Here is a 22,818-nt window from a genome sequence, read left to right on the forward strand (position 1 = left end):
TCTCCAATTAAACCAAGTTTTTTTAACACCAAGTATCACCTTCATGGCCAAAATTATACAGTAGCATAGTAGGATTATATGTTCATCAAAAACAAGACAAAGGTTTTGTTTCGAAACAGTATAGCTAATATTATTGTAAGCCACTGTAACACTATGCACAGTTTGAACATTACCATTGCGCCTAAATATAGGCAAATTAAAACCAAAACTTAAATAATGATTCAAATAAAATGTTAAACAAAAATTGTACCTAAATAAAGATCAGTTCTTAAAGATTAAATGCAAATCTATTTTACTAAACAGTTAAATACAACTAACTGAACTGCACATAGGGATTGATTATTCACATACCACTAGAGGTTTGCCGCATACCACTCGTGGTACCAGTAGCACACTTTGAGAATCAGTGCACTAAATGAAACTGCCTTGAAATTACGACAGAAAGTAACATTTTCAGTGAAGCATTTGCGCATCATGTCCATCATGGATGAAGCATGGGTTGCTGCTCTTTAGAACTTTAGATTGTTATGTTGGAAAATGGTCAAGTTTGAATGTAACATAGTGCTTAGAGTTTTGCATGAAAAAAGGGGGTTTACTATGGATTTACCAGGGTAATGGTGTATCCCATTGGTGAAGACGGCCTCTGCGGGTGGCTGTCCATTTGCTTGAGGGGGCGGCATGCCAGTAAAACCATTGACACTAATGGGGGAAGGGATGCTGGTCACTGTGGGGGCACTGATGCCTGGAGGAGTGCTACCGCCTGCAACAAGGAAGGAGTAAAATCAGAGAGGGTAACAGAGAGTAATTGTCCATATTTCCCCCCAGAGACATTATGGAAAGTTTTACTTTGACTGGCCACCAAGTAACTCTTGCAAATGTCAGAGGGGGCGGTCCAGTGGTCCAGTGAAGACATTAAATGTCAAGGCTGATTTCCTATCTCTCTATAATCCTTTGAGTGACACAAGTGGATGCAGATCAAATGTAATCGAGCATTGCAATCATCTCACAAAACTGTGGTGTGTTCAACTCGAGGAAGTCATGTTGGAACTCTGTGTTCATTATTCACTAGATTCTGCATTGTAGCTGTATCAATTTTTAAACCATGTCACATATTTTAGCTAGAATAGATTAAATTATAGATATTGCTTTTACCGCTGTTACCTGACGTGGGCGTGAGTGGTGCTCCGGGGAGGCCATTGATGGTGGCCATGTGCTGCATCTGGGCAGCAGCAAAGGCAGCCATCGGACTGAGGTAGCCGCCCTGGCCTACAGATGCCATCAATGCCGCCTGTTGTTGCACCTATAGGGAGGAGGAGATTCTAAATAAAATGACTTGAAAATGAATATCAGTTTAGAAGGACATGGATATGTTATCCCTGGAGCAGACTACAAGACAAATGTGGTCTTTCATGGTTGCACTATGTCAGACTACTGCCATAAATTCTTGCCGTATCTCGGTCAGGCAGTAGCGACACTACATGTCACCGGTTCTCGGGAGTGGGCTGTCCATTCAAGAAGAGCTAGAGGTGTGTTCAAGTACTTTTAATGCAATACGGCTCGCAAGCAGGCAACACAATGTTATGTACGCTAGCAAGCTACTGCCAGCACTAACGTTTGTATGTAAACACGCTGGCTTTCTGTCCAGTCATGCGCTAAAGCAAAGCTTCGCTAAACATTGGCTCGTGCGAGGGAATAAATGTTGGCAACGGCACCCAAATATGTTAACAACGGCAAGCAAGGGGGACCAAGCGCTGGTCACAATACGCAATCCTATTGGTCGACGGCAAGGTGTGCTGTTGGAGACTTGTCGCCGATGTGTCACACTAGCAGGAAGATATCCAAAAAATCAAACATGCGAGACTTTTCATTTTGGTGTCATAGGGCTATGGTGAGGCCAAATTGTTGGTCGTGGATTATGTTACAATACAAGAAGTTTTGTCTTTCCCGATAAAATATGTCGGGCCTGATCTGGGAAATTGCCTGCAACAGCTAATCAGGCCAATACCAGGGCTAAAATCCTGTAGTCTGATCTAGGCATTACTGAGTTGAAGGGCAGGATAACAATTTTTCAGGGACCCAGATTGAAAAAGGTTTTTGTTGCAACGGTTCACACTTGGCATAAAGTCACTCCTAATGTTAAAACAATGGGATAAATGTAATCTTTTAAGTCATCTCAGCAGTCTAGTCTAGTCTACTATAGTGTAGTATAGAAAATAGTATAGTATAGTATAGTATAGTAAGAAATTGAACAGCATAGTGTAGAATTTACAAGAATAGAGTACAACAGTATAGTATAATATAGTAGAGAATTGTACATTGTACAGTATATTACAGTATATCACAATATACGATAGTAGAGTATAGTAGAATATAGTATAGTAAGGAATTAAACATTATAGTGTAGAATTAAATAAAATAGAACACTACAGTATAATATAGTTGTGGATTACCTATACTGTACACATATAGTATATTATAGCATAGTACAGTACATACTGTACTACAATAGAACAGTACAGTGTATTACAGTACAGTACACAAGAGAATAGAACAATATAGCATAGAATAGAGGTGAACAGAATAATATAGCTTATGTATCCAGACGTTTACATCATATCTTTGAGCGAGTACAAAACTGTGCTTGGAGTTTGATCATTTGTCTTGCGAAAAGGCAAAGGGTTTGGTATAGTATTCAGTCTCTGTGGATTCGTGATTAAGTTTATGATTACACCTCAATGATCTAGGCATCAATTCCTTGTCGTCAGTAAATGTACACTCAGTGTCAAACTCATTTTCCAGAGCAGCACAAACAAGGACTTTTGATTTTTAGTTTATACTGTATTTAAAACAGTGTTGGTTTAAAAAACATCCACTTTGACACACTCGTTCCAATATTTTCTCATTTAGGCTCTACAGCCAGACATTTTTTTCAGCCAAAAATGATGCCATGTAAACAGCCCCTAAATAATGTGTTTCCAAAATATGCTTTGGAGGGCCTTGCCTGAGCGTAGGCTCCGTAGGCTCCAAACTGCAGGGCCATAGGGTTGAAGATGCCCATCTGACCAGCCATCTGCTGCATGCGGCGAATGGTGCGCTCCTTATCCGTGTCTGCGAACTTTACCACCAGACTGGATGAGGCACCCTGCGCATTTACACACACACACACACACACACACACACATAAACACACACACACACCAGACAGTAGGTTAGCGTGTACAGATGGACGCATGACATCACCTCGTGTCCCCTGTTGTACACAAAGCATACAGTATATTTTACTCCTCCCATGCGCAACAGCACAAAACCATGTGAAAAGTAGTGAGTAAATGGAAAAGAGAGTCTATGTTGCTGTTACAAGAATTAACTTTGCACTGCCAAGCCAACCAGCTTCAAAGCTTTACTTTTCCCCTGATTTAGTTGTCATGGGTCAAAGGCAGGGGACACTCTTCCAACAGAGGGATTACAAAAGTATAACTTTATAACTTTTAGGAGGTAATTAAGCTTGTTGCGATTCACCTCTGCGGTGACTCTTGTCACTCACATAAATCTACACGCTCTCACGCATAGCTACTCACAGGCATTGTCTGGCTGCCGTGTAGTGCACTGATGGCCGCCTGAGCTTCGGCATGAGACGAGTATTTTACAAATGCGCAGCCTAAAGAGAAAGAGAAGACAATGAGCATGTTAAATAGAAGGAGCGGAGGACAAACATCATGCAATGTTACTGAGGAAGCTCACTAGTCACAAGTAATGCTTCTGATGGACAAAGCTCTCTTTGCAGAGGAGGCTCCAAGTTGAATTGCACTCAATAGGCAGGGTAAACACGGCACTTTGACATCATTAACAACTTTGAGATCCTCTGATGGGGCTTAAAATGCCACAGCAATGGGACTTCGCTTAATATTGACAAGGCCTGTTGATGAATTTGAATGATCAAGTTGCCAGTAATTATTGAGCTAAAGCCCATTTAGCTGAGTACGCTGGCTGACGGAGTCTTGTTAATGGAGCTTCATGGAGGCATCAGAACGATCAAGCCCACTGTAATCATCAGGCTTAGTTATCGACAGGCCACAGTGTTGGCTGCTAAGCCCAATGATAACTTCAAGCACTGTGACAACACTATGAAAGGCCATTTCACTGGCATGATAGGAGGCTTGATGGCTTATAATGAGGTTGACTTAGTTTGTCTTTTTCCCCATGTAGGTTGACTTATAAGGTTAATTGGGTTCATTTAAAATGAGTTTCTTTTCTATCTTATACCCTGTGGACAAAGCTTTCGATTGACGTCTACTTTTGGAATTTATGGAATCTACAGCATTCATTTGTGACCTCTCATTGACAAATAACTTTGCTTTGACGTGACTCAACATAGGGTGGTTGAGGAGAACTTTGCAAAGTCACCAACTGTGAAAGCCCAAATCATTTCTGTGCAGTAGCCTGTGACACAACTCTGCTGACGACCCAATGTCATAAATAGCTAGAAACTCACCTTTGCTGTTGCCGTCAGGACCTCGCAGGATGGTGCACTCCTCGATGCCGCCGAAGGACTCGAAAAGGCGTCGCACGTCATCTTCGGACTGTTGCTTGTTGAGCATGCCCACAAAGAGCTTTCTGTCTTCTAAAAGGGAGAAGGAATTATTTATAATCAAGGGCTCAGAGATCTACTTTTAGACTCACTAGGCCCTGTTTTCGTGAACGGCGTAAACTGTGCGTCAGAGGCGGGTCAGTCTGGTGTTGATAATTTTGTAGAGCAGCACCACTGTGGGTGTGTTTACAGCACCGAGCAAGTTAATCAAAATCGCGTGAGATCAGCCGTCTACCTACTGCGTCGTATCTAGATGTGGTCCCAGCAGGCGTCAGTTGACCAACTTTCTGCCACCAGATTGTCACATGTGCTGAGTACAAGTGGAAGGACAGACCCTCTTCGTACCAGGTAAACCCAGCTTGTCAGAAAACTGGCAAACATGCGCAGCAAGCTGTGCTCTTGCATGAAAATCGAGATATGCCAGTTTTTTTGCGCTCCACAGCAGATGCACCACCAACTAAAATAGAGCCCTCTGTATTCTCTAGAACAGTAGTTCTTAACTTGGGTTTGATCGAACCCCAGGGGTTCGGTGAGGCAGTCGCTGAGGTTCAACGGAGGACTTGACACACACCGTGTGTGCGTGCTTGCATGTATCCGTAAAAGCCTTTTTACACTGCATTTTGAATGCCGTGCTTCAAAGTGGGCGTTTACCATTGCGGCGCTGCGCCTCGAGTTGAAATGCTTTGTTCTTTTTTTAAACTATCTTTATTTAACAAAGTTTTAATGATACACTTGAGTTGCTGTGGCGTCAGACAGCGCATCCAATAATTGAAAAAAGAGCCCAAAAAATTTACTCTTACCTATGAACCCTTTTAGAGGATTGTAGAAATAACATAAAGAAAAGGAACAGATTTTGTTGTGAATTTTCACGACGAAGTCCGTTCCTCTGACATGAGAGTGGCACTTACAAGGGGAATGGCAACAGCAAAATTCCCATTCACTTAGAGTAAATTTTCATTGAATTGAAATCCCGGCCCCGCCTGTGTGGCGTTTGCATGCTCTCCCCGTCCGTGCCTGCGTGGATTTTCTCCGGGCACTCCGGTTTCCTCCCACGTCCCAAAAACATGCATGGTAGGTTGACTGAAGACTTTAAATTGCCCGTAGGTGTGAATGTGGGTGCGAATTGTTGTTTGTTTGTATGTGCCCTGCGATTGGCTGGCGACCATTTCAGGGTGTACCCCGCCTCGCATCCGAAGATAGCTGGGATAGTCTCCAGCACGCCCGTGACCCCAGTGAGGATAAACGGTACAGAAAATGGACGGATGGATGAATTTTTTTTTTTTTTTTTGTGTGAAAGTCTGGTTTTGTTGGTTTTATTCTTTTACCACAATGACTTTGTGTGCAGCTGATGGGTGGTTCATTTTGCACATGACCTGGATGACTGAGAATTGACACAGACAATAAAATATATACCTGTTTTGAGTTTGAAGTAAACGATATTTTATTTTTCAAATTAGGAAGGGTTCCGTGAACTCCAGATGAAACTGGCGAGGTTCTGAACCTCCAACAAGGTTAAGAAACACTGCTCTAGAATATGTTTTGTTCCAATTCTATGATGATGTCACCATAAAGAATATACTTTCATGAATTTAGAAGCACTTCATTTGAAATTGTAGGGAACATGTGCTCACGGTGGCTGAAATGTTCAGCCTGTTCAGTTCAGTTTAATTGAGTTTGTTTTTAAGGGTCAAAAAGTATCTGACCCAAACTGTCTCACTCATCAGAATCCCTCTGTTGGGGTACCAGTCACACGAGTGCAGTGTGGTTCACTCGTGTAATGGGGAAATAAACACAATACATTCCACTGATTGGTTGTCACTAGGGATGTTCGATACCACTTTTTTTCAGAGCCATACCAGTGCGAGTATTCACTCTTGAGTACTCACCAATCCTGAGTACCGATACCACTCGTACTTTTGATACAGAAAATTTCAACTGACACGATGACATAATTGTGAACAGACCTTTCATACTTTCCTTCTTTCTCTTTCTTTCTTTCTTTCTTTCTTTCTTTCTTTCTTTCTTTGTTTCTTTCTTTCTTTCTTTCTTTCTTTCTTTCTTTCTTTCTTTCTCTCTGATGCACATGATTTGCCGATGTGTCAAACCGTCACAAAACCGTCAGGTTCATGTGGGAAGTAGCATGCAACTTATTCATTCTCTTGAGTGATCATTTTACATCTTATTCATTCACTATGCAAATTTGGGCGGCAGCATTACCTTTGGTGATACATCCATTGCCTTCTTATGAATCCGACGATATCACTTTGTATTTGGTATTGCTTCCTGACACACATTTGTTCAACCTCCTTTGTAGAACATTAAGTTTTTGTGCTGCCAAGTGTCAAGAGTGTTAAAAAGAAATTATTCCATCTGGTCAGGTTTTATGCACAATGGGGTCACTCTCGCTGAAAACAGCTGCCTGCTGCATGTAGAAGTTGTGATGTCACCAAATCAATGATGAGGTTGTACCAAATAGAAGGTAGGCAGCATGCTTTAAACACAAAACAGCTGTAAGAGTATAAATGCTCCATGCATAGGCATTAGGATGACCAGATGTGTTTGTCCACAGGTCAGGATGTGATTAACATTTAATTGAATTTCCAGTTACATTCCAAATTTGCATTTCTGGGGAATAATTTATATTGAGCAACACATTATGGTTGTCAAACGTGCATAGACAGGATGCTAGCCCCTGTTTGCTATAAATGAGAGGTCAAATTGCACTGGGAGACAAAGGCATCACTTATGGACATAACAATATATGCAAAACCTTTGTAAAAGGTCCAACATCTTCACAGTAGAAGTTACTTGTTTGATAATACACTACCAAAGGCACGTTGTTGATTTTTCTTCTCCAACCCCAATTCCAATGAAGTTAGGACGTTGTGTTAAACATAACTACAAACAGAATACAATGATTTGCAAATCATGTTCAACCAATATTTAATTGAATACACTACAAAGACAAGATATTTAATGTTCAAACTGATCAACTTTATTGTTTTTAGAAAATAATCATTAACTTGGAATTTTATGGCTGCAACACGTTCCAAAAACGCTGGGACAGGTGGCAAAGAAGACTGAGAAAGTTGAGGAATGCTCATCAAGCACCAGTTTGGAACATCCCACAGGTGAACAGGCTAATTGGGAACAGGTGGATGCCATGATTGGGTATAAAAGGAGCGTCCCTGAATTGCTCAGTCCTTCACAAGCAAAGATGGGGCGAGGTTCACCTATGTGAGCAAGTGTGTAAGAAAATAGTCGAACAGTTTAAGGACAATGTTCCGTAACGTACAATTGCAAGGAATTTAGGGATTTTCGTCATCTACGGTCCATAATATCATCAAAAGGTTCAAAGAATCTGGAGAAATCACTATATGTAAGCGGCAAGGACGAAAACCAACATTGAATGCCCGTGACCTCCGATCCCTCTGGCGGCACAGCATCAATAACCGACATCAATGTGTAAAGGATATTACCACCTGGGCTCAGGAACACTACAGAAAACCAATGTCAGTAAATACAGTTCGGTGCTACATCCGTAAGTGCAACTTGAAACTGTACTATGCAAAGCAAAAGCCATTTATCAACAACACCCAGAAACGCCGCCGGCTTCTCTGGGCCCGAGCTCATCTAAGATGGACTGATGAAAAGTGGAAAAGTGTTCTGTGGTCTGACGAGTCCATATTTCAAATTGTTTTTGGAAATTGTGGACGTCGTGTCCTCCAGGCCAAAGAGGAAAGGAACCATCTGGACTGTTATGGACGCAAAGTTCAAAAGCCAGCATCTGTGATGGTATGGGGCTTTGTTAGTGCCAATGGCATGGGTAACTTACAGATCTGTGAAGGCACCATTAATGCTGAAAGGTACTTACAGGTTTTGGAGAAACATATGCTGCCATCCAAGCAATGTCTTTTACATGGACGCCCATGCTTATTTCAGCAAGACAATGCCAAACCACATTCTGCACGTGTTACAACAGTGTGGCTTTGTAGTAACAGAGTGCGGGTACTAGACTGGTTTGCTTGCAGTTCAGACCTGTCTCCATTTGAAAATGTGTGACGCATTATGAAGCGTAAAATATGACAACGGAGACCCCAGACTGTTAATGATTATTTGTTGAAAACAATAACGTTTTTCAGTTTGAACATTAAATATCTTGTCTTTGTCCATCCATCCATCCGTTTTCTGAGCTGCTTTTCCTCACTAGGGTCGCGGGCGTGCTGGAGCCTATCCCAGCTATCATTGGGCAGGAGGCGGGGTACACCCTGAACTGGTTGCCAGCCAATCGCAGGGCACCTACAAACAAACAACCATTCGCACTCACATTCACACCTACGGGCAATTTAGAGTTGTCAATTAACCTACCACGCATGTTTTTGGGATGTGGGAGGACACCGGAGTGCCCGGAGAAAACTCACACAGGCACGGGGAGAACATGCAAACTCCACACAGGTGTGGCTGGGTATTGAACCCCGGTCCTCAGAACTGTGATGCAGACGCTTTTTCTCTAACCAGTCGTCCACCGTGCCGCCATCTTGTCTTTGTAGCGTTAATTAAATATAGTTCGAACATGATTTGCAAATCATTGTATTCTGTTTTTATTTATGTTTAACACAATGTCCCAACTTCATTGGAATTGTGGTTGTATAATTGGGGTAAAATACCCATTTGACAGAACTAAAGACATCTCAGAAAAAAAAAACTTGTATTGATTTGTTGTTAGACAAATGAAATATGATTATTGTGTTTTGTCTTTGGCAGGATGTAAACAAACGAGGTGATTGAGCCAATGAATGAGTGTTTGAGGCAGACGACGAAAGTGTGTTAGTACACAACAACAGCAGATGGGTTGTGTGTTAGGCAGTCTGTTCTAACGTGACATTCTCGAATCTGAGCTTTGTGGAAATTGATGTATATGTTGGGAAATTAATGAGCCTTGGTGCAATTGCCTCTGAGTATGCCCTGCAAATGAACGTGCGTGTAGGTGTGTGTGTGCGCGCCAACGTGCTCACGGTCCGTTCCCCACAGCCTGTGCCTGACAGGGTGTCCTTGCCGAGTCAACAAGACTAATCTGAGCTCTGGCCTTGCACCGGGGGGAGGTTGTGGGGACGGGGGGTGTTTACAAGAGCGGGTGCGCATCGGAGGTGCAGGACCTATCCACACATATCCTGAAATTGTCTCCCCCCCCGCCCACACACACACAACACAACACACATCACACACACGCATATCCACTGATGGCCAAAGCCGTCAGTTCCCTAGGGAAGGCACCAATAAACATTACATCTTTCTTTGGGAAAGGGCTGTTAACACACGCTCACACACATTTACGCACACATATTTGGCCGGAGAGCAAATCAATATACAGCATGAAGACTTAAGAGTCTCGATGCAAAGCTCTCTCTTTGGAGCACACCCACACAGTTAGGCATGACAAAAACTCTCATTTATTTCCTTCTTTGTTACACTCAGTAGGAGCATTGCAAATATCACCAAACAGCCATAAAAGTGTTTAATCTACATAACACAAGCTACAATATGACATCTTCAATTGCCTTCTTTCCATTCCTTACTTTATACCTGCACACGTCTATATTTCAGATGCAAAATGGTGCCTATTATCAATACGAACACGTTTATTATACGTGTTCGTTATTATATATTGTTGCTATTTGATGACTCTTGATTGTGAATGTGTAGGACTGCAATACTCCCTGAGATGAAAACTCTGTGATATAGAGTAACAAACAAGACAAATAAGGGAAATAAGAGGTCTCGGGGTGGGGGTGGAGAGAAGGGGGGGGGGGGGGGTGAAGATGAGCAGTTGGGGAAGACTTAAAACAAAAGTGTAGCAGCGACTCTTCTGCTCCATCAGTCTTCGATTTAGAGAAGCAACAAACGAAATAGTAGACTATGTCCAACATTGTTTTTCCAATCCATCGCATGCTCTAATTCTTCAAATTTGTCTCCGTGTTTTGTTCTACATTAAATAATTTATCTGCAACAACTGCAAATTCTGAAAGCTGTCTGCTCTTGTTTGATATCAAGTGCAAGTCGCTCCATTTCCAGATGTAGAAAATGTCACCAAATACCAAATCAAGTTCATTGGCTTGATGCAAAAATACAATATTTTTAATGGGATTTGGAGACAGCGCCATTAAAGTCCAAAGAGAAATGACCTGTCCCCCCTCATCCAAGCATAACAAGACGTGTGTGCGTGTACATGTATGTACTGTATGTCTGTGCTTGTGCATGCATCCTTGCATATGATAAAACTCAGACTGAGGAGCTGAAGGCCACGCTGGCCAACACTGGCGAGGACAAGCTCTGTTTACATAATGCGTTCTGAATTCTAGAGGGTCTGGCCAGGCTGTCAGCCTGCGTTGAGGTACAGGCCATTGTGTAATGGGACAAATAATGGTGAGGCTGATATGCACAGGCAGCATGTTTGGGGGGTCAGAATAAAGGCAGAAAGTAGCAAAGAAAGGAAGGGAAGCAAAATACACTATACCTCCTCGACTCTCGCTGTCTGCTGGCTTCACCTGGATTGGTCTGTTCATCTGTGCAAAAAAAATAGGGAAAGACAGGAAATTCAGAGAAAAGTAAACCAGTTAATAGTATGAACTTATGTACTGGCAAACACTTTTCCTCATCCCGCCTAGAAAATAAAATGTCTTTTTAAATTTTTTTTTTTTTTAAGAATCACTCAGCCAAATTGCTGGTAAATTGTATTAAAAATATCCAAAGCTGTAGCACTTATAGGCATTGGGGGACTAGTTGGTTGGGAATATGGGCTGTAAATATGATTTGATCTGAGATGAAAGGCAGGGGAGGGCTGGAAAGAGGGATGAGGAGAGGGATGAAGGGAGTGAGACAGGGAGGCAAGAAGGCTAGTAGAGAGGTAACATTTCTGCCAATGTGGACTTTGTACACTCACCAGCCACGACATTAGATATAGAGTACCTCTACAGTCTAATGAGATCCAATACAAGCGCTACATCAAAAATTTGAAAAATACTCAGTTTTGATTCCATTAATCACCTCTCCCATGGAGGTTATCACAAAGTTTCATCACTGTCAGTTTGTTTTCTGCAGGATTGCACAAAAATATCCAAACTACTTTGCAGAGAAGTAGGGCAAGAAATAACCTCTTTGACTGTGATATAGATCCTAGTGTCGCCACGGAGGTTTTATGAGATTGTTTGTAATTTCTCAATGAATAATGCATCAGGCTTTATGACAAAATTGAGGCAAATGCAGGTGTGTACCTCTAGTTTTTGGAGGTTTCCACCATTTTGCCCCTCCCATGTAGTAAGATGCAGAAGCAGCAACATCAACAACAAAAATAATCTCTATCCTGGTCACATTTTGAGTTAAGGAACCTCTCTAATGCTGCAAACAGTGGCACTTATTTTTTAGTTCTGGACTTAAAAATGATGGCTGCAGAAAAAAAATCCCCCACCAAAACAGGCTCAATAGTAATTTTAGTGTTGTTTTCCGATGGTTTATAGCAGATTTTGGCCCCACAAAACTGCATGATTGACACAGTGCTGTACCATAGCCAAAAGTAGAACCCGGGTTCGTTAACACCTGTCTTGATGCTCCCTGGCTGGTACCAGCTTCCTCCTTTCTAGCTAGATCGCTCTCATCATCAAGTCATCAGTCAAAAAACATGTTTTTATAGGCTTCTGATTTCAAAAATGGTTATTCATCAATGTGTTGTGTATATTGTATGTAATTGCAGTATATGAGGTACTCTTTCATTTATATGGGTTCACAGGTGTAGCGGCCCGCCGAGGGAAGTCACAACTACGATGGCCCGTGACAAAAAATGAGTTTGACACCCCTGCTTTAGATTATGTTAGAAAGGATTGTATGTGTGAAAAATGCAAAAATATTTTGTTTCCTACCAATTGGCATTTGATTAATTTTCCAAATATTAAAAACTTAAAATGGTGAATGTTTTTCATGAAAATCTTCCATTTTATGGTGCCATTTATAGCCAAAAGATACCCATTCAACAAATACAAATTCACTTTTTCAGTATAATAATTTGTGGTTTAACTGGCTATTCAGGTAAAAGGTTATGAATTCATAAAATAAGCGCATACTGTACACACAGTGAGGGGCATCACAGCACGTCTCTTGCCTGTTTACAAATTATACTGGCACACACGCATGCACTGTCCCCCAGTGAGACCTTTCCAGTGTCAGTCCTCCTGTCATTTTACTCCTGCCTGTCAGACATTCCCTCCGCCTCAGCACCCAGCTAAACGCTCGCCTCCAATCAATTTTTAATAATGCCAATTGCTATGCTGCCAGGAGGAATGGGGAGACGTGGGGTGAGAAGAGAGCAGAGCCGAAGATGCAGAAAGGGAGAAGTGGGGCGGGGGGTGTTGAAGCGTTAGGAGGGAAAGGTCAAGGTTCTGTGTGATGCAGCATCAGTGTTTTGTTAAATGTCATTAAATCCTTTCTTTTGAGTTTGCTGATACACTCATCATTGTAATGAATGGTTCAGATGATTCTACAAAGCAAAAGCCTCAGGGCAAGGAGGACACAGTGTCACGATGCAAACACAATTAATGCTCGGACCTCCAGCCCTTCCTTTCGTCATTCTCTGACAAATATTAAATCACATCATTCACCATAACGTTTATTTAAAATAGAGTTCCCCATTCCTTCGTCTCTCTCATCTCCTCCCTCTGTTTGACAGCCAAGAGAGCCCTATTAATGATTTTAATGTGCTGTGATGCATTATTTATCAGACTCACTGTTGATATGGAAAAAAGAACGGGGAGGCGTAACGATAACTGGGAATGCAGTGAGCAAGTTAAAAAATGTGTAAAAGAGCTGGATGGCAAAGGTGATAATAAGAGGAGTGATTGGAGGCACAGAGCAAACTAATTTTAAACAAAGGTAGGGTGATAGAGGGGAAACATTGAGTGAATAAGGAGAGCGGACAAAGGGGAGAGATGAGGACATAGATCAGAGTGTGGGACAAGGTCAGCATGGAGGTCCCAGGGGGGCTATAAGCCTGCATACATATGAGTGCTTTTACCGTGACCCATACTAATGGTCTGGCCTCAATCTGACCTAATTGTAGTTCACCGTCACTGGTTTTAAACACAAGTGCTGGTCTCAACACAACAACAACTCAACAACTGAATGCTTTCTGGTTCTGTCCTCAAAAAATGAAACTCGTTTTAACCCAGAATCTAGTAATGCAAGTATGACCAATGAATCCAATTAAGCTATCATTGCTACTTACTTGAGTAGCAACAGTTAAACAGTCTCTGCTCATAAAGTTTTACATACAGTTCAAAACAATGTTAAGTGGTTAAACTATTATTTTCTTTTGCCACTGAATGCTGAGTGGTGTTTCATGGTCTTGGCTACCATTATCTCAGCACTATAAACTGCTTCAAGGTCTGTTGTACCATCCAGCCCACAATGCAGAGTGAATTAGCACCAACTGGAAAACTGATCCCAAAGCAGTTGTACAATTGGATGCTGACGAGCACTTATCGTTCCCACAAAAGGACTGCAGTGGTGCTTGCCAAAGCCAGATGGCACCATTGAGCAACAGAACCAACTGCAACCAAGAACTCCTCAAGCTCGTGTGAGGGTGGGAAACATGAGAGATGTGCACAAACTGTACATGCACAAACATATGTGCACATGCAAAAGAACCATACATGACATGCATGCTGATTACACATAGTCGAGAGTGGAAAATCACAATGGGCTCATGCCTTCAAGCTTCCATGGAAACATTCAATATGTAAATATTTCTATATGTGGAAGAAAATTGGCTCATCTCTCAGGCAGCATACCTCACGTGCATTCTCTCCTCTTGTCTTGTATACTCTTTGTATGACCTGTACATTCATGCATGTGCCTCACATGGAAGCCTCACATGGAAGCCTACAGGCAGGCAGGCAGGCTGAGCTCCATTGTTGCTGAAAGTCCAACTCAGCAGCCTTGTGTTTGAGCGGCCTTGGAGCGGCGCTTGATCGACAGCTCAAAAAGAACTGTGGCTCTGCAAACGCACGTATGCACACGCGCTCGCCTCATTCCTCTGTTGATTATGTAACTCAATGCCTTGGTGCTGCCACAGATTCCCTGCTAACTAGAAGCTGAGGGAATACATGGCGTGCATGCAGTCTGCACTGTATCAAACTGGTGAGTCATTCTTCTGAATCAGTCTAGTAGGGCCAGCAAGGCCCTTATGATTAACGGCAAACAATGTGGGATTATCGACTATGGGTTCTGGCTTGAAATGGGGAGCAAGTATTTTTAGTTCTTGATTTGACTTTTTCTGCTGTATTGACCTCAGTGTGTTCAAACCACCACAATTCTGTGAAAACACAGCAAGAAATGAAAACTTTTGTCGGATATCTATAGAATAACTTGTTCTGTTATTCTCAAATGTGATTGGATTTTTTTTGGGTACAAGTAACACACATTCACTAGGACAGTGTTTGCCAACTTTTATGGAGCCTAGGCACCCATTTTACGTTCATAAATCTTACGGTACACCATCACAGTATGAATACAGAAATAATGATGATCTCGTGACTCATCTCAATTTAGTCACAGTGTTTTTGAGAGAGACAGAGAGACAGAGAGCGAGAAAGAGAATGCGTGAAAGCCAGAGAGTGAGAGAGAGTGAGAGAGCAAGAGAGAGAGAGAGAGAGAGAGAGAGAGAGAGAGAGAGAGAGAGTCAGTGCAAGCCAGGTCATTTCATTATCACATTGAGAAAGCACTCCATGGAAGTCTCCCGGGGAAGTAAGGAGGGCTGCCTTCATAATATTCCTCCTCCACTATTGTCACAACTTGCTCTGTTTTACATGCTGCGGCTGACTGCTGCTGCGCTCCCTTCTTAAACAGCATATACTGTCTATTAACTGATTCTTAAGAAGATTATATGTGATATGAGGTACAGTATATGAAGGGGGGCAGTGGGTGCTCTAGGTGTCACTGTAGGAGGAACACCAATGTTTCAAATCTATCAAACAAACCAGTGGTTCACATTCAAGCTGTCAGCATACATGCAGTGAAACATGTGCTAATAGCAAAACATCCATCCATCCAGTTTCTGAGCCGCTTCTCCTCACTAGGGTCACGGGCGTGCTGGAGCCTATCCCAGCTATCATCGGGCAGGAGGCGGGGTACACCCTGAACTGGTTGCCAGCCAATCGGAGGGCACGTACAAACAAACAACCATTCGCACTCACAGTCACACCTACGGGCAATTTAGAGTCGTCAATTAACCTACCATGCATGTTTTTGGGATGTGGGAGGAAACCGGAGTGTCCAAAGAAAACGCACGCAGGCACGGGGAGAACATGCAAACTCCACACAGGCGGGGCTGGGGATTGAACCCGGGTCCTCAGAACTGTGAGGCAGACGCTCTAACCAGTCGTCCACCGTGCCGCCTAATAGCAATAATAACAATATTAACAATTATTATGCAATCCCATTTTTTTCATTTACGGAAGGATAAAACAAATGCAGTCAGTGTCATGACTATATAAAAAAAATTGTAGAGAGTTTCAGTAAAAATATGACTCTGTGCTGCAAAAGATCATGTCTCTGATGTATTTAGAGCATCTGTTACAAGCGGGAGCCCCTCAAAGCCCCCCCATGCCCCTCCCTACCAGCAGCACCTCTGCAGACCAAAGAGAGAAGAGCCTTAATGTGACTAATGGAACTGGAATCAAGTAGTCCAAGAGTAGAAGTTATTTGTTTTACCATGCACAAGAAGCGTTCTGTCAAATGGCATCACCTCACCTCATAGCAAGGGATCTACTTGGGGTGAAGATGAACTAACTGAATGTGACAAGTTTTGCACCAGTGAAGCCACTCAAAGCATTTAAAAGATGAATGACATTGGCAATGTAGTGATTCACATAGATGGCAAACTAGTGTTTCTCTGGGGATCAGTCCACGGTTGTAGCACTGCAGCCACATGAACTGCTTTTTCTGCACATTGAACAGGGTCAGTGTGGCTATTTTGGAGTGTGTGCTCTTAACCTCAGTAACCTCAGCTGAACTTTATTGTATTTCAGGTTCAAGAGAGTATGACAATTGCTGTATCACTTTACTGTACTAACCAAATTTGCCACACAAAATCGTGGTCATTTTTTAAAATATAGTTTTTAATATGGAGTATTATTTCATTATAAATATGTATATATCTATAGCTAGAACCTTCTTGTGTTTGTTCTTCAAAAAAATTTGAATCTTTCTGATTAAAAGCAAACAGTAATGCCGTCTGTTTCAGCTCCAAACCCCAGCAATACATTAAACCAGTCAGGGGTGTCAAAAACATTTTTGTCACAGGCCACATTGTAGTTACGTTTTTCATCAGTGGGCCGTTGTGACTCTGAAACCACATCAATGTTTCACCACCTCATCATATTATTACATATACAGAACAAATTGATAGATAACTAATTTTGAAATCAGAAGTCAAGCATAATAGTTTGTTCAACTATTGTTCAACCGATTAAAGGTGTTTGGTAACAAAATAATGCTTGCAATATCTCAACATTCACATTATTACATATCAGAATTTTAGTACAGATTTTAACAAGGATAATGGAAGGTGATGCACATGATTTGCTTTCATGGGCCACATAAAATGATGTGGCAGGCCAGTTCTGGCCCCTGGCCCTTGAGTTTGAGACCAGTGTTTTCAATGATAAAGGGTTTTCAGCGCAACATGTTGGGTGCTGTACAAGAGTACAATATTCTTAATATTGTGATTATTTTTCTCCAGATTTCTTTTGAGAATAGTATTCTCATATATTATACTCCCTATGTATACATACAGTAACTTCCCTCCACAGATCTTTGTATCCCTAATCGTGACGTGGACTCTTGCCAGACTCAGTCAGCTATGACTTGAACTTGACTGTAAAAGAAACTTTTAGTTGTCAATGCGGTCTTGAACAGTGAGGAATGAATAGTGTAATGACTCTGACCCAGTTGCCAAAACCTCCACCACAACTTGATAAACTGGATTCTTCCAAGCGGCCCTGCTGTTCGGGACAACCACAAGAAGACGCCTACTGGACCTTAACTTAATTAGCAGCTTCCCGTCAAATCTTGATTCCCGTCTTCACAAAGACTCATTTCCTTCTTTTGAAGACAGCGACCAAAAGCTGGAACCCTCTCTCCAAGACTCCCGCCACTTCTATCTCTTTTTTGTGTCTGGCTCTCTTGTTTTGACCTACGCTGTGCCGCCGCCCCTCCCTTTCCTCTTGTTCAAGTCCGCGTCTCGTTAACCGCGAGCCTTGGGGATGGAGATCCGGCTTCCTAGCCTGCGCTGATCACCGCTGTTATGCACCCAGAACAGCTGCTGCTGAGGTGCCAGATACGCTACCAGCCAAATGTGAGTTCTCTTAACTTGCTAGCGGATCCCGGAAACAGGCAGGGAGAGAGACGGTCCTATTCTCCCAACGAGGCGTGCTGAACAACTTACATTTTTCTTCTTCCGCCTCTTTTGTTTTGTTTAATTTTTCAGCATCTTTTTCTTTTTCAACCAAACCTACTCCGTTTTCCTCCTGAGATGTCCGGAAAACGACCATCCCCACCGACCAGCTGATTTACGGTCGTGAGTACCACACGACAAGCGTTGCTAGGATGTACCATATTAGTGCCTAATAATTTTGAGGAAAGTACTAGCTTCATTCAAAATCCAAACTTTGCCCTCGCTCTCTCTCGTCCGGACTGAATGCATTAAACGCTCACGTTTTCAATTTTATTCCAGCAACACGGTGTTCTATTTCCCTTTTCGTACGCCTATCTTTCTTTCTTTCACCAGTTTTAGTGTTATTTTCTTCCGGTCTTTAGACTCTGTGTGTTTCCCTATAGATCCCTTGTAGATGTCATTAAATATTCTATAAAATTCCACTCCTTGTTGTGTTTTGAGCTTAATAAGGAGACCTCTGTCATCTAGGAATCATATTTCATAAACTGTAGCAACCTTTAGCTTATGAGACTGATAACAGGTTTGTCGTCGCTTTATACATATGAAGTGACGTGGTGCCCTGGACGAGACAAAATAGCTCGATTTATAATGTTAAGCGTCAAATCACGCTAAACTAGAAGCAATGCAGGTGTCGCTGCTTCAATGAATTTATAGCCATCATGTTTTATTTGTACAAATGTTTACACCTTTCAGAATTTTCCTACTTTGCGTCCACTGGGCCAAACAACAAAACTCTCTTGTGATGAAAAAATACATGCAGCACAGATCAATGTCACTGTGACAGATGACTATGAAGAAAGATGTCACTATGAATTAAAAAGAAAAATACAGGCAAACAAAGGTGGGTGTCTCATGTCACGATTGACAGAGTTTGAAATAATTTCTTTCCAGAACCACATGGTAGTGTCCTTTGTTTGAGTGACGGTTGTGCTGGTTGCATGCCTCAGTTTGAATGGGGGAACATGATATACTAGATAAATACTTTAACAAACCTAAATGAATTATGAATTGACACAGGAAGAAATGTTTGCAACAAAGCATCACTAAGGGGGCTTGTGGTATGATGGTCGTGTGCATTACGGCAGTGGGCCCCAACCGTTACTGGTCTGTGGGACATTTGGTACCGGGCTCCACAGAGAGACTAAACCAAAAAATATTTTATTGATCATCAGAGTCTGCAAGAAGTTTCATTTTGAAAATAAGGTGCATCTGCCTGTGTCTAACTGCTCCTTTCAGTCACGTCAAGTAATGAGACTGAAAAAGAAGAGCCTACAACTTACAAGAAAAAGAAAGCTGCATTTAAGAGACAATATCTCTGGTCTCACTCAAAACATGTCTTTATCGCGCCAAGTCCGCTCTGCGTAATATGTGGCAACAGGCTAGTAAATGAGGCAATGAAGGCTTTAAAACTGCCCCAAAAATGTTTTTGCAGTTTATTTTTTTGCATTTCCAGCATCCTATATTTGTGAACCAGAATTTTCTATACATAGAATATCTAAAACAAGATAAAATCTAATGAAACTCTTCACTCCAAGCCATCTTTGTAAAGGCAACACCGCTTGAGAATTGGATCTCATTAGCTCGTGTACCTAATGAAGTGAAGTTGGTGTATTTTATCATTTTTGCGTCTGATGAAGCTATGCATTTCACAGGGGAGAAACAATCATATTTAACGTTGAGTTGAAAATATTTATGCTTCATGCACCTCCACACTTGAATATCTTCAGTCAGGTGCCACTATACTGAGTTATCCCAGTGTGTTCATTTACTACACAAACCCAAAACACATATCCTCCAAAAGCATTAAATATTCATTAGGAGGCTTTCTTCATGTTCTAACCCTGAGAATCCGCTCAGAGCAACCATGTGAATGAAAAATGCAGCCATCGCCAGTGTCGGCCTTTTTGTATATGCTGCTGCTCGCTCTGTGCTCCCGCCGTCCCACATCAGCGTGTCTCCACAAAGGCGGATGAAAAGGAAGCACTGCAAGATCACAAAAGGAGACAAGTTTCTCTGTGCATCTCTCTAATCATTGCTTATTCCTTCATCAACATGCCTTTTATAAGCAGTGCAACAACACTTGGGAGGAGAGAATGATTGACAACTTTACACACGAACAAGAGGGAAACACTGGCCCTTTTACACCAAAATCCATCCATCCATCCATCCATCCATCCATCCACCTCACCAGGGAGGTGTCTAGGAGGCATCCTAATCAGATGCCCAAGCCACCTCATCTGTTCAGGGTGAACCCCGCCTCTCGCCCAGAGTCAGCTGGGATTGGCTCCAGCACCTCCGCGACCCTAGTGAGGATAAGCGGTACAGAAAATGAATGAATGAATACCTGGCCTCGTAGCTAGCATATCTGCCTCACAGGTTCAGGGTTTGAATCTCGGCTACGGCCTTCCTGTGTGGAGTTTGCATGTTCTCCCCGTGCTTGTATGGGTTTCCACTGGGCACTCCAGCTTCCTCGCACATTCAAAGAAGAGGAATGTTCGGGTAATCGAAGACTCTAAATCGTTCATAGTTGTGTATAAGTGCGGCATAAGTCGTCACTATCTCACTATTTAGGAACTTAAGGGCCTTTGTTTGTATCAGCGGTTGTCTGTTGCAATTGTGACGTGCAGTAGCTACGGTACTTACTATGCCTAAATTCTGAAAATGCATCTTTCCTTCTGACAGTCCGCTGGCGTGGCAGCTTTAGAGCGCCTCATTGTCGGCTGTGAGTGCGCGCATGTCACATAGAGATGGCGAAAGAGCGAGGTAATTTTATTTTTAAAGATTGAAGTGAGACTCCTCCACAAGTAGACTTCACATAAAAAGTAACGTGTTGCCCCTATACTAAAATTAGTTTGTATTTTAACAATTTATCTTAAAATTGCGCTAACGTAACGAAGTAATGCAGGCATCACTTCCGTCTTATTCTTTTCTCCTAAATTAATTAAAATTTGATGCAACTTATATACGCTACACCTGGACAATGTAATATGATCCCCAAAAAAGCAACACCAAGAGGTCTGTAATTACAAAGACATGAATGCTCAGTTTTGATTGACACTGTCAGAGAGGTATTAAATTAGCAAAAGGCTGGTATTGTTGTTGTAGTTTGCACTTGTAATGCACTGCAAGTGTTTATAGTATTTAGCAACATAAGAGAAGGCAGTTCCACAGCCCAAAAAAATCACAATCATAAAAAAACAAACAGACAAACAAACAAACAAAGAATTGTTAACACATATGATCTTAATTCGCTGAGCATCTTATTTACTCTATTGGATGGATTTGATATTGATGCAGCTTTAGTGACCAAAGGGTTCTGTTCCCTTGTTTGGACTCTTGATTCCAAAATTTCTACCCTCTCAGTAATGTTTCTATTATTTGGAAGACCTGCTGTCAAAAGAGTTATGAAACACAGTCATTTGAAAAGCTGTAAGTTATCACCCACTCCTCCACCCGATTCAACTCCGCTTCTCTTTCATTTGCCTGCAGTTGGTTGAGAACAGCAATGATTTTCTCTAATCCATTGTTTGATCCATTTCACACCGGCCCACCTCTTCTTTATCTCCTTCTGCTTCTTCCTTATTTCATTGCCAAGCTGCCTCAGTACGTTGATTAGTGGGATGCTCTCGAGCAGTTTTGAATGAGAGGTTAAAATGCAAATATGCTGCTCTTTCTGTACTTCTTTCTATTCGTGTTCCACATCTGATTATTCTTTCTCCTTCCTCCTCATTTTCTGTGGAAATTTGCTGTCAAATAGAGTAAATGAGTGTGTGAAGTATTTAAAAAAAATTTTTTTTTTACATGAAGCTGATGCATAAAACAGTGCTTTCCCTGTTTCCTTCATCTTTTCAAAGAGGACTTGCTTTAATTGCAATAGAGGGTATAAAATATTGTCACACTATGTAGACAGAAAACATCAACAACACTCGATTGTACCATTAAAAACCCTAAAGCTTCATCCTCTAGCCTATGCCTTGCACTTCAAACATGGAGTAAAAATGTATCCTACCCCAAGTGGAGGAGTTCACGTATCTCGGGGTCTTGTTCACGAGTAAGGGGAGAATGGAGCGGGAGATCGACAGGTGAATCAGTGCAGCGTCTACAGTAAGGCAGTCTGTATCGGACTGTCGTGGTGACGAAGGAACTGAGTCGAAAGGCGAAGCTCTTAATTTACTGGTCGAGCTACGTTCCTACCCTCACCAGCTGTGGGTTGTGACCAAAAGAACAAGATCGGGATACAATTAGGCGAATTGAGTTTCCACCACAGGGAGTCCGGCTCTCCCTTAGAGATAGGGTGAGAAGCTTGGTCATCCGCGAGGGGATCAGAGTCGAGTTGCTGCTCTCCACATCGAGAGGAGCCAGATGAGGTGGCTCGGGCATCTGGTTAGGATGCCCGCTGGATGCCTCCCTGGTGAGGTGATCCTGTCACATCCCACCATGAGGAGACCCCAGGGATGAACCAAGAAAGGCTGGAGAGACTATGGCTCCTAGCTGGGAGCGCCTCGGGATCCCCCCAGAAGAGTTGGACAAAGTGGCTGGGGAGAGGGAAGTCTGGGTTTCCCTGCTTAAGCTGCTGCCCCCATAACTCAGGATAAGTGGAAGAAAATGGATTGATGGACAGATAGACATGAGACAAGCAATGGATATTTAAGACAGTTATTTACATATGGATCTGATACACAACTTAGAAAATGATACACAAGTTAGAAAATAGCACCTTTTGTTTAAA

At 42.2% G+C, this 22,818-nt stretch overlaps 1 protein-coding gene across 3 annotated transcripts in view; it reads right to left on the reverse strand.

Annotated features, from left to right (window-relative positions):
* The window catches only part of celf4 (CUGBP, Elav-like family member 4), a 108,793-nt gene that overhangs the window by 11,073 nt on the left and 74,902 nt on the right, over positions 1–22,818 (reverse strand). For all 3 annotated transcript variants that reach the window (XM_061687412.1, XM_061687413.1, XM_061687411.1), the window contains exons 3-8: positions 11,103–11,151; positions 4,493–4,621; positions 3,579–3,658; positions 3,002–3,142; positions 1,162–1,300; positions 608–760 (exon numbers count right to left, since the gene is read on the reverse strand). In XM_061687412.1, coding sequence (XP_061543396.1) covers positions 608–760; positions 1,162–1,300; positions 3,002–3,142; positions 3,579–3,658; positions 4,493–4,621; positions 11,103–11,151 — 691 coding nt within the window. The remainder of the gene's footprint in view (positions 1–607; positions 761–1,161; positions 1,301–3,001; positions 3,143–3,578; positions 3,659–4,492; positions 4,622–11,102; positions 11,152–22,818) is intronic.

This window comes from Phycodurus eques, chromosome 10, assembly GCF_024500275.1.
Source record: "Phycodurus eques isolate BA_2022a chromosome 10, UOR_Pequ_1.1, whole genome shotgun sequence".
NCBI lineage: Eukaryota > Metazoa > Chordata > Actinopteri > Syngnathiformes > Syngnathidae > Phycodurus > Phycodurus eques.